The 13,006-nt window shown below is 41.8% G+C and overlaps 1 protein-coding gene across 17 annotated transcripts in view; it reads left to right on the top strand.

Moving 5' to 3' along the window:
- Positions 1 to 13,006, top strand: part of FBRSL1 (fibrosin like 1) — a 675,174-nt gene that overhangs the window by 332,212 nt on the left and 329,956 nt on the right. For all 17 annotated transcript variants that reach the window (XM_056533016.1, XM_056532951.1, XM_056532958.1 and 14 more), the window contains one exon: positions 5,916 to 6,017. In XM_056533016.1, coding sequence (XP_056388991.1) covers positions 5,916 to 6,017 — 102 coding nt within the window. The remainder of the gene's footprint in view (positions 1 to 5,915; positions 6,018 to 13,006) is intronic.

Below are 13,006 nucleotides of genomic sequence, written 5' to 3'. Positions count from 1 at the left end.
TTTTTTGAAGGCGAGGAGGAAAAAACAAAAATGTTCAAATAAATAAGTCTGAGTCCTTAAGGCCCAAATGGGCTGAGTCCTTAAGGGGTTAAAAGGCCCTGGAATCCGTCAATAAACAATGTTTGTAAGCTTCTTGCATCTTTTATGCAGCCTTAAAAAAATTTTGACAATGGCAAACCCCTCTTGCAAAAGGGTTGTGCTGCTCCAACAATGGAAGTGGTTGTTCAAGCATTCACTGTATAACCAACGGCAGATTACCAAACTCCTCAATTTGCTATAAAGTAAGTCATCTGTTTGTTACAGACAGGGACCCTTATTTATCAAGCAGCCTGAAGCCCCAATTGTCTGGTTTTTCCCACAGCAACCATTCACAGCTCAACTTTCACTTTACAAGAGCTTGTTAAGATATGAAAGTTGAGTTGTGATTGGTTGTTATGGGAAAAAATAGACAATTAGGGTTTCAGGCTGATTGATAAATCAGGGCCAGAATATTAAAGGATCTGTGTATATGCACTAGCACTATCCTCCCTTATTTAGGTTCCCAGCAGCACATTAGAGATGTCATAATTGGGTCCTTTTTGTTTTTCCAAGGTGTACATTGTTTTTTTTTTCTCCTGTCAAATATGATGTATTCTGTGGGAAAGGCAGTGTGAGCTTGTAGTTTTTGCAGTTACAGTGGGACAAAAAAGTATTTTCATCATAGGTATACCTCAACTATGACAGCCAGATTGAGAAAAAAAAATCCAGAAGCATTTCAAGGTCCTGGGGTGGCATAGCCAGTCTCCAGATCTCAACCCCATAGAAAACTTTTGGAGGGAGTTGAAAGTCAGTGTTGCCCAGCGACAGCCCCAAAACATCACTGCTCTAGAGGAGATCTGCATGGAGGAATGGGCCAAAATACCACCAACAGTGTGTGAAAACCTTGTGAAGACTTACAGAAAATGTTTGACCTCTGTCATTGCCAACCAAGGGTTAATAACAAAGTATTGAGATTAACTTTTGTTATTGGCCAAATACTTATTTTCCACCATAATTTGCAAATAAATTCTTTAAAAATCAGACAGTGTGATTTTATGTCTCTCATAGTTGAGGTATACCTATGGTGAAAATTACAGGCCTCTCTCATCTTTTTAAGGGGGAGAACTTGCACAATTGGTGGCTGACTAAATACTTTCTTGCCCCACTGTATATCAACAGTACAGTTTTGCTGATCACTGTGGACAATCAGGTCAGTGACACAAGGCAGTAGGTAATGCCGCTTATTATATGCACTTGGTTCATATGGAGCAGTAGATCATGAACTATAGAACACTAGAGATGTCCATATTTCTTATGAAGTTGATGTACCAGTAAGTCACAACAGGAGATTTTATTCTAATTTGTGCAAAATTCGGGAAAAGCTGTGTCTTTATAATTGCTACATTTTATTGAATTTACAGCTTTGTCTCCGATGATCAGGGCATATCAAATATAGAAGTGTTTAAACATTTTATCTGTATGTAACAGCTCTTTTTTTCTTCTTTTTCTTCTTGCTTTCCAATATATTTGTAATTAAATTCTCAATTTTTATTTATTAGACAGTAAATTGTCTCAAAACAGAGCTGATGGCTATTGAACATAATTTAGTTAGGAAATAATGGAAGCAAAGTATTCAATATGATTCCCCCAGCTATTTGACTAGAGAAGTTCTGTCCTTGGGTTTTAGTTCACATAAAGGTGGATCATTTCAAGAAAGGAAATTTTAGATACTTGCTAATCACAAGTCTCACAGCTGCTACTTATACTGCTAGCCCTAGTCTAAGGGCCCATAAGGAACAATGGGAATTTATCAACATTGGTGTGGCTACACATTTTGTAGTTTTTGTTTTGGTTTTGTTTCTGTCCTTTCACCTAATTTATCCAAAAGGTGCACTCAGTATAACTTAGGTGCAAGTCTACAGGTGGCATTCAAAAATGTTGTTGAAAACACTTTCTCAGGGTATGTTCAGACTAGCGTATTTACAGCGTATTTTACGCTGTGGATCCCCCGCTGAAGGACCTCTGTATGTAGCCTTTACATGTGCCTGCTTGGAGCGGCAATACGCCGCTACCTGCAGACACACTGAAGCGATGTGCGAGCCACTGCACATGCGCGGTGTACTCGCACACATTGCGGCCGCTCCCCCTGTTCCATGAGCTAAGCAGAGAGCTGCCACGATGTGTGAGTATACAGGCGACTCGCACATCGCAGTGTGCCTGCTCGTAGTGGCGGATTGCCGCTCCGAGCAGGCACATATAAAGGCAGCATACAAAGGTCCTTCAGCTGCGGATCCGTAGCAAAATACGCGCTGTAAATCTCCTCGTCTGAACATACCCAAAGCCAGTCCAAGGAGAGTGTAGATTTGCACCTACTTGCACTGGTTTGTCCCTTTTGTGTGCCTAAATGAAAAGAGGCGCAAATGATAAATTCATGACCACTGCTTAAAAAGTAACCATGAAGTGTTGTACTAGAGTTGAGTTTTGGAAAGTGTCAATACCAAAAGGCGCATTGAAAAGGCTGCTGAACTGTGCCAAGATATACTTCCAACATGATCTACCCTATGTTCTTTTGATGTCATGAGTAAGCAAAAAATAATTTCAGGTACATATAAAATTACTTTATCATGATGTGACCTTGTGAAATTTCTTGCTAACTTTCATTGTAGTTGTTTTTTTTAAAGATATGAGAGTTGATAGTGAGGCCTACATTTTGAGCTTAAATGGGCACTGTCATTAAAACATTTTTTTGCTATTTCTCTCCTTATGGAAATTAAAAGTATTTCTAATGTACTTAACTTTTTTTTTTATCTGTTTTTATTTGTGTTTAAAAAATCTGCCACTAGGTGTCTCCCTACTTGTCCAGAGCACATTTTCCCCCATCTTTTGCACAGACTTTGGACTCCTGCAGCCCTATCAGAAGTCCAAAGTCAGAAAATGCTGGGGGGGGGGGGGTGTGCAGCCTTATCCAATCATAGCTCATCTCTCACATTCTATTGCTGTGGGCTGTGTGTAACAGAGTGAGGGAGGAAGTTCTTCCCTATATGGCTTCAGATGATGTCACCTGCTGGGTAACGCCCTTTCCCGGTCTGTGAATCTGACTGAGACTGAGCAAAAAATACAGAGCAATGTCAAGGTAGAGAACTAACAAATAATAAAAATAAAGGCAGGGGGTGGTTTGTCATGATGGGGCAGGGAACTGGGAGGATTATAACATTTAACAAGATCTTGAGAGGTATTTTTTAACAATTTCTGTTGTATGTATTAAAGTTCTGTTTTACGTTTTAGAGCTGTAGGTTCAGAATGTTATAAAAAATATCAAATGCTTAACTGGGCTGCATGAAGAAGGGTTAAAAAAAAAAATAGCAATAGTACAGTTTGCACCTTTAAGAGAGCAAAACCAGCCGCCTAGATAAATTAATAAACGTTCAGCCTGTTTGCAGCAGCTGTAGCCATGGTTCGTGCGGAAAATGAAGGCAGATGATTCAATTTGGCCTGTGCCCCGAGTACATTTCCAAATGCTTCTGTGTGTGCGCAAGATAATGAACAAATATATTGAGATGGCACAAGATCAGTGTGAGTTTACCGCTGTGAAAGCATCTCCCTCTCCCCCCCGCGGGGGCAAGCAAACTCTACTGGGTTAATGGGGGTGAGGGTCTCTTCGCCCACCACCTTTCAGAACAACTTAAGAAAAGAATTTGTCTCCTTTTGCCCCAGGCTCCCTGTTGCTCTGAAAGGGAGCTTTTGATAAATGGAAGTGTATTTATTAATAATGAGCTGGGGCCGGCTGTCTGCGATCTGAAAAGTGATGCTGATCAGACACTGTTTTCCTGTGGCATTCGAATGCTTTGAGCACTATAAGGTTTTGTGAATGTGCAGTGAGGCAAAAGCTCTCACCCAATTAACACCCTTTCACAGATTAATTTTCTAGTTACAATTATAATGTATTTAGCATAAAATTAACATTTTCACTACCAGCTTTCAGATGTCATCATGTTGTTTCAGTAAGCTGACCATTTTAATGCCATTTTCACACAATTTATAACTGCACCAATTTGCTTGTCCAAAACCATGCGCTGTCCCCTTTGAAGACCCCAATCCCATTGACTTAAAGGGGTACTTCGGCCCTATCCAAAGCATAGGGGATAAGATGTCTGATTGTGGGGGTCCTGCCGCTGCGGACCCCCGCTATCTCGCATGCAGAATCCACCTCTGGGAGCTTCACACAGTGCTGCAGCTTTGGAGTCTGCTGGGTCACGACTACGGGGCCCGAGTATAGACTTGCCCCCCTTCCATAGACTTGCATTGTGTGACATCACACGGGGGTGGAGTCGTGACATAACGATACTCAAGCCCCATAGTCGTGACCCGGCAGACTCCGAGGTGGGTACTGCATGTGAGATAGCGAGGGTCTCCAGCATCGGGCCACCAGTGGGAAGTCCGCAAGCACTACATAGCCGTCAATGGCAACGGCGCAGTGCCACGCAGTCCTACCGCCGAAGTATGTTTAGCAGCAGCCGCCAGAATGAGATTTCCACTCGCGGAATTCTGCAAGCGGAGACTCCGTTCAAACTCCGTTGTATGAACATACCCTAATATGCCCTTTAGTTGACAGAATATGACAATGATATAATGTGTATGTTGGCCAACTGTCTTCCAAGTGCAGAAAAACTTGGATTGGTCATGTTGCATTTCAGCATACCAGATCCTTAGTTCAGCCATAAAAATGTAGGCACAGGTTAAAAAATAAAAAACATTATGAGAAAGAATATGGCAAGAATCATCAGTCTTGTATATGGCCCTAAAGAGGTTATCTGACATACAGTACAGTGATCTATGTTTGGTTTTATGAATCTAGCAGTGATTTTTCACTAGTCTTTCCTAACATTCAAATGTGTAGATTTTATCACTTGGCTGGCATTATTCATTCTGTGGCACAGCTTCTCTGCTGATACCTATTGATAAAAAGCTCTGTTATTTATAGCTTTGCAGTAATGAATACTTGTGTGAGCTGCTGTAGGACTTGTATTATTAAGGTATTAGTTGATGAAGTTAGGCAGGCATCACCTATAGTCATAAGCAGCAGGTGTAAATGAAGACAATCTGTCACAGCCACTGTCAGGGCTTCTTACCTCCCAATCACAAATAGGGACCCAGAAGCCATGGCACATCTAAAAATTGATATTCACTCAGACAGGTTAATAACGTCAGCCAGTCCTCTAATTTGATTTCCTGTGCACAGCATCATTACATCTGACAGGTTTCCTTTTAAAACCATCCCACTGTTGTACCATAACTGGGGATTGCTTAATCATATTTGGAAAAGAACAAAGTAATTCATAAAACTGGTAACTAGATCATCTCAAACATTTGTTGGTTGGTAAAATAAAGTACCTTACTGCAAATCCCATATGTGCCCAACAAGCTGCTCAATGATGAGGAGGAGTCCAGAAGGTGATGCAAGGGTTCCTGATATCTGTTTAAACCTGTGATGATATGCAATAAATAAGAAACCCTCGGAGGAAACCACAGAAGTATGTACTGTGCACTTTGTTGTGACACTGTAGAACTAATGAATAGAGTGTACAGAATTGGAAGTACTAGTTTTATAATAGAAGACCAGTGATTGGATATGTTGAATTGGTTGATTGAATGACACTACAGCAATATGGTATACACTTTTGTCTATTTGGAAACCCCCTAGATATTTATTATCATTATGTTGTTCCAAATGAAATATCTGTGTTGCTTTAAAAAAAAAGGTAAATCACTAAATATTTGATTTGTTGTCTTGAAGCATTTCTAATCTAGATTCTGTGGTTAAATGGAGTCACAATATAAGAATTGTTAAACTCTTTTGTGAACTTTTTTTTGCAAATGTCCCTCTCTTTATTTTTTAGGTAAAAGCATCCAGGAACAAAAATGGCAGAAGCAATGACGACAGCAGTATCAAAGAAGCCATGAGTTCTCAGCGCAGCAGCTCACATGACTGTCTCAGTGATGTAGGTATTTCTATACTGTGGGATTTTTGCTTCTTTTGCATATTAAAACTGGCTCAAGAAAAAGAAAATATTAAGTATCCTAGCATCAGCCTTTCATTCATGTACAGTAGCTTTGACATATACAGTGGATATATAAAGTCTACACACCCCTGTTATAGTGCCAGGTTCTTGTGATATTAAAGAATGAAAACAAATATAAATTATGTCAAAACTTTGTCCACCTTTTAACCCCTTAACCTGTTGGGGACGAAGGGTGTATGCATAAGCCCTTGTGTCCTGGTACTTAAGGACGAAGGGCTTAAGCAGGCACCCCGTGCAAATGCACAGGGGGGTAATTAGACCCCCCCCCATGTCGGCAATCGGCGCAAACCACAAGTGAATTCACACTTGCGATTTGCGCCGATTCCGGGTCATTACGGGTCTATGGTGACCCGGAATAGAAGGAGGATCGCGGTTGTCTAAGACACCTACGATCCCCCTGAAGTGATAGGAGTGAGGTGGCAGGGGTGCCACCCCTCCTATCCCTGCTATTGGTTGTCTAGACGCGACCACCAATAGCAGATCGGGGGCGGAGGGGTTTACTTTCGTTTTCCCCATCCTGCCCACCCACAATAGGCGGGGCAGGACGGGGAAACGACGGGGACAGAACGCCGAAGGTCCACTTACCCCTCCGGAGGCTGCGGGAGAAGGCGCGGGCGGCGTGCGGCAGAAGGAGACGGCTCCCTGGATCCTACGGAAGCCGGTAAGTTGCCTAGCAACTTCTGGAGGGCTACAGTCTGAGACTGTAGCCCTCTAGATGTTGCAAAACTACAACTCCCAGCATGCCCAGACAGCTGTTTGCTGTTTGGGCATGCTGGAATATATAGTTTTGCAACAGCTGGAGGGCTGCAGTTCGAGACCACTATATAGTGGTCTCTAAACTGTATCCCTCCAGATCTTGCAAAACTACAACTCCTAGCATGCTCAAACAGCTCTTTGCTGTCTGGGCATGCTGGGATTTGTAGTTTTGCAACATCTGGAGGGTCACAGTTTGGAAATCACTGTGCAGTGGTCTGTAAACTGTAGCCCTCCAGATGTTGCAAAACTTCAAATCCCAGCATGCTCAAACAGCAAACAGCTGTCTCACCATGCTGGGAGTTGTAGTTGCGTAACCTCCAGCTGTTGCATAACTACATCTTCCAGCATGCCCTTCGGCGATTAGTACATGCTGGGAGTTGTAGTTTTGCAACAGCTGGAGGCACGCTGGTTGGAAAATTCTGAGTTGGGTAACAGGACAATTAGATGCACCCACTGGATAAACCATAGAGTACAAAGATTGTATACTTTATGGGTGCATCTTAAAACCAAACTCACACACTTGGCTGTGTTTTTAAACACACATTCACAAGGGATACTTTGTTTTAATAGATATTAATAAAGTATTAAGTTTTATGGGGGGCTTCTAGTTTAGGGTTAACCCCTTGGGGGGCCACCCCTAAAGGTTGTTGATACCATTGGATGCCCTGAAATCCCTCAGGGAGTTTTGTTGTTGGTTTATAGGTAACAGAACCTAACTGAAGGTTTTCCAACCAGTGTGCCTCCAGCTGTTGCAAAAGTACAACTCCCAGCATGCACTGTCAGTGCACGCTGGGAGTTGTGGTTTTGAAACAGCTGGAGGTTTGTCCCCCCATGTGAACGTACAGGGTACATTCACACGGGCAGGTTTACAGTAAGTTTCCTGCTTCAAGTTTGGTCTGCGGCAAATTTTTCGCCACAGCTCAAACTCCTAGCGGGAAACTCACCGTAACACGCCAGTGCGAATGTACCCTAAAAACACTACACTACACTAACACATAATAAAGAGTAAAACACTACATATACACCCCCTTACACTGTCCCCCCCCCCCCCCCCCCCAATAAAAATGAAAAACGTATTGTACGGCAGTGTTTCCAAAACGGAGCCTCCAGCTGTTGCAAAACAACAACTCCCAGCATTTCTGGACAGCCACTGACTATCCAGGCATGCTAGGAGTTAAGCAACAGCTGGAGGCACCCTGTTTGGGAATCACTGGCGTAGAATACCCCTATGTCCACCCCTATGCAATTCCCAATTTAGTCCTCAAATGCGCATGGTGCTCTCTCACTTCAGAGCCCTGTCGTATTTCAAGGAAGCAGTTTAGGGCCACATATGGGGTATCTCCGTACTCGGGAGAAATTACACTACAAATTTTGGGGGCTTTTTCTCCTTTTACCCCCTTATAAAAAGGAAAAGTTGGGGGCTACACCAGCCTGTTAGTGTAAAAAAAAAAAAAATGTTTACACTAACATGCTGGTGTTGCCCCATACTTTTTATTTTCACAAGCAGTAAAAGGGAAAAAAAAGCCCCCCAAAATTAGTAACGCAATTTCTCCTGAGTACGGAAATACCCCATATGTGGGCGTAAAACGCTCTGCAGATGCACAACAAGGCTCAGGAGTGAGAGCGCACCATGTACATTTGAGGCCTAAATTGGTGATTTGCACAGGGGTGGCTGATTTTACAGTGGTTCTGACATAAACGCAAAAACATAAATACCCACATGTGACCCCATTTTGGAAACTACACCCCCCACGGAATGTAACAAGGGGTATAGTGAGCCTGAACACCCCACAGGTGTTTTTGGATGGGAAAATGAAAAAAAAAAAATGTTTTCACTAAAATGCTGGTGTTACCCTAAATTTTTCATTTTCACAAGGGAAAATAGGAAAAAAGCCCCCCAAAATTTGTAACCCCATTTCCTCTGAGTAAGAACATACCCCATATGTGGATGTAAAGTGCTCGGCGGGCGCTCTACAATGCTCAGAAGAGAAGGAGCGCCATTGGGATTTTGAAGAGAAAATGTGTCCGAAATTGAAGGCCACATGAGTTTACAAAGCCCCAATAGTGCCAGAACAATGGACCCCCCCCCCCCCCACATGTGACCCCATTTTGGAAACGACACCCCTCGTGTAATGTAATAAGGGGTACAGTGAGCATTTACGCCCCACATGTGTCTGACAGATGTTTGGAGCAGTGGTCCGTAAAAATGAAAAATGTTATCTTTCATTGGCACAGTCCACTGTTCCAAAGATCTGTCAAACGCCAGTGGGGTGTAAATACTCATTGCACCCCTTATTAAATTCTGTGAGGGGTATAGTTTCCAAAATGGGTTCACACGTGGGGGGGGTCCACTGTTCTGGCACCACAGGGGGCTTTGTAAACGCACATGGCCCCTGACTACCATTCCAAACGAATTCTCTTTCCAAAAGCTCAATGGCGCTCCTCCTCTTCTGAGCATTGTATTTCGCCCGCAGAGCATTTTACGTCCTAACATGGGGTATTTCCATTCTCAGAAGAGATGGGGTTACAAATTTTGGTGGGCATTCTCTCCCATAACCCTTTGTAAAAATGGTAAATTTGGGCAAGAAACTGCACTTTAGTGAAACATATTTTTTTTTTCATTTACACATCCGATTTTAATGAAAAGTCATCAAACACCTGCGTGGTGTTAAGGCTCAATGGACCCCTTGTTACGTGCCTTGAGGGGTGTAGTTTACAAAATGGTATGCCATGTGGGGTTTTCTGCTGTTCTGGCACCATAGGGGCTTCCTAAATTATTGGAGGCTTTTTCTCCTATTACCACTTGTAAAAATTCAAAAACTGGGTCTACAAGAACATGCGAGTGTAAAAAATGAAGATTTTTAATTTTCTCCTTCACTTTGCTGCTATTCCTGTGAAACACCTAAAGGGTTAACAAACTTACTGAATGTCATTTTGGATACTTTGAGGGGTGCAGTTTTTATAATGGGGTCATTTGTGGGGTATTTCTAATAGGAAGGCCCTTCAAATCCACTTCAAACCTGAACTGGTCCCTGAAAATGTTCAATTTTGAAAAATGTTTTGAAAAAATGGAAAATTGCTGCTGAACTTTGAAGCCATCTGATGTCTTCCAAAAGTAAAAACATGTCAACTTTATGATGCAAATATAAAGTAGACATATTGTATTTGTGAATCAATATATAATTTATTTGGAATGTCTGTTTTCCTTACAAGCAGAGAGCTTCAACCTTAGAAAAATGCTAAATTTTCAAATTTTTGATCAAATTTTGGAATTTTTCACCAAGAAATGATGCAAGTATCGACAAAAATTTACCACTAACTTAAAGTAGAATATGTCACGAAAAATCAATCTCGGAATCAAATTTATTAGTAAAAGCATCCCAGAGTTATTAATGCTTAAAGTGACAGTGTTCAGATTTGCAAAAAATGCTCCCGTCCTTAGGGTTATAATGGGCTCCGTCCCCAAGGGGTTAAGGACCAAGCCCATTTTGACCTTTAAGGTGTACTCCCCTAGAATTTTTTTTTTCACATCAACTGGTGCCAGAACGTGAAACAGATTTGTAAATTACTTCTATTTAAAAATCTTAATACTTCCAGGACTTATCAACTGTTGTGTGCTTCTCAGAAAGTTCTTTTCTATTTGAACTTCCTTTCTGTCTGACCACAAGTTCTCTCTGCTGACACCCCTGTCCATGTCAGGAACTGCCCAGAGCAAAATATGTTTTCTATGGGGATTTGCTCCTACTCTGGACAGTTCCTAAAATGGACAGAGGTGTCAGCAGAGAGGACTGTGGTCAGACAGAATGGAAATTCAAAAAGAAAAGAACTTCCTGTGGAGCACACAACAGCTGATAAGTACTGGAAGGTTTAAGATTTTTAAATAGAAGTAATATGCAAATCTGTTTAACTTTCTGGCACCATTTGATAAAAAAAAAAAAAAATAATAATGATTTCTAATGGAGTACCCCTTTAAGGAACAGGCCAATTTTCATTTTTGCATTCTCGTTCTTTCCTCCTCCCCTTCTAAAAAGCATAACGCTTTCAATTTTGCACCTACAGACCCATATAAGGGCTTGTTTTTTGCGCCACCAATTATACTTTGTAAGGAAATCAATCATTTAATAATAAAATCTACTGCAAAACCCAAAAATATATATTTGTGTAGTGAAATTAAAACATGGACCCGCCTCCTCATGACGTCATTCCCCGCCCCCTCAATGCAAGTCTATGGGAGGAGGTGTGACGCCCCTTCCATAGACTTGCATTGAGGGGGCAGACGTGACATCATGAGGGGCCATTGCCATGACATCACGATGCCCCGCCCCCTGCACCGCCCGTCATCTGCCTCGAAGAAAACTTGGCTCCGGGCTGCTGAGGTACCGGGCTGCTGCAGGGTTGGATCGCAGGGGTCACCAGCGGCAGATCCCCCCCCCGCTATCAGACATCTTATCACCTATCCTTTTGATAGGGGATAAGATGTCTAGGGGCGAAGTACCCCTTTAACCGAGGTGTGTAGACTTTTTCTCTACTTTAACACACTTGAAACTTTGTTGTCATTACAGTTAATAGTGTGCCAGGAGTAAACATGACTATGCTGGCTGCATTATGGCATGATTGTACTGTATTATGGCATGAAGTACAGTATTTTTGACCTACAAATTAGCTACTAGAGTATCTGTATGATTAAGACTGGGTTCCTGTGCCCATTGTTCTGAAGACACTATGGGCACAGGTCTATGTTCAAAGACAGCTATATGTTACTTTCATTGCATTTTCCCCAATCCCAGGTTGGACTCATAATTTACGAGCATCTGAAATAACTTATATTATACTGCTTAGCTTGGTGTCATCTGCAAGTGGTATTTAAATGGGTTTTCTAGTGAGGTGTTTTTTTGTTTTTTTTTAATGGTGTTGGTGTGCTTTAAAGAATAAAAAACAGAACATACTCACCTGCTTTGATTCCCCATGGCTGCCGTTTCCTCTACCCCATTGCTTACCACTTCTCCTGATGCGTTGACAATGCCTCATCAAGTTACTGGCTGATTTGGCATTTCATGCAGTGTTTGAGGAACAGCAGGGACTGGGCACTGTCTGAATGGCAGCAGCCGAGTTTCGGGGCAGGTGAACATCATATATCATTAATTACATCTGTAAACCTTATTTTACCAAAGAGACCTCTGTGTGACAGTATCAATACTAATGAAAAATACACTAGCGTGAAAGTAGCCTAAAAGTAGTTTTCTCAAGGTACAGTTTGTTGCATCTTAGGCTTGGATATCACACTTGGGTTTTTTGTACTAATCACAAGCTCTACCCTCAGGGGTATTTGACAGAGGTGTCAACCCATTGTGACTGAATACCCTTTTTTTTTTATTCTCCACTATGGATGTCACCTATCTGTTTTACGCAATAATGTGATCAGAGCAGTTCTATTACTGATCTTATCCGCTAGAAGCTTTCTTTTCCACCTTGTAAACATGAATATCTTTATGTGCAAATTCAGACTAGAATATAAACCCAACATTGTGAGTTGTGTGCTTAGTATTCCATTTATCAGAACGTGTTGCGCCATCATAGCAAGACATGCACCTGTGATGGAAGAGACATGTCTGCAGCATCAAAGAAAAAAAAATCACGTAGCACAAATGTTCAAAAATCTGTGTGATTGGGACACTTCTGACCACCAGACAAGAGTTCTAGTCATTAGGCTGATTATTGCCATTGGTGACGAGTTGCACCCTGTACAGCTAGCTTTACTGCGGAGAATAAGTGAGAACATGCAGCCAGAGGTTGTACATCTACTTTATATAGCAGTAAAGGAAAGATGAATATATAGAAACCTGTGTTACCATCGTTAGCTGGTATTCTTTATTACAGCATCTTTAATTTGAATGCATTACAGTGGAAAGCCTTAGCCGTTATTCTGCAGAGGTTTAGAGAAAGAAAATGGCTAGAATTTCTGAGTTATTGGATTTAACATTTCAATAGCTGTGCACGTAACCCCCTCCGTCTACCACCCTCCACGTGGGACTCATGTTGAGTTCTATTAATGTACAATATGCTTCATAAGTACAGCCTGTCACAAGGAAAGCTTTGTGCCAGCTAGATTCAATTGGACAGCTAATTTAGGTTTTAAATTGAAAACACTGCCT

Source organism: Hyla sarda, chromosome 1 (assembly GCF_029499605.1).
Source record: "Hyla sarda isolate aHylSar1 chromosome 1, aHylSar1.hap1, whole genome shotgun sequence".
NCBI lineage: Eukaryota > Metazoa > Chordata > Amphibia > Anura > Hylidae > Hyla > Hyla sarda.
This window is presented reverse-complemented; position numbering and strand designations above follow the sequence as displayed.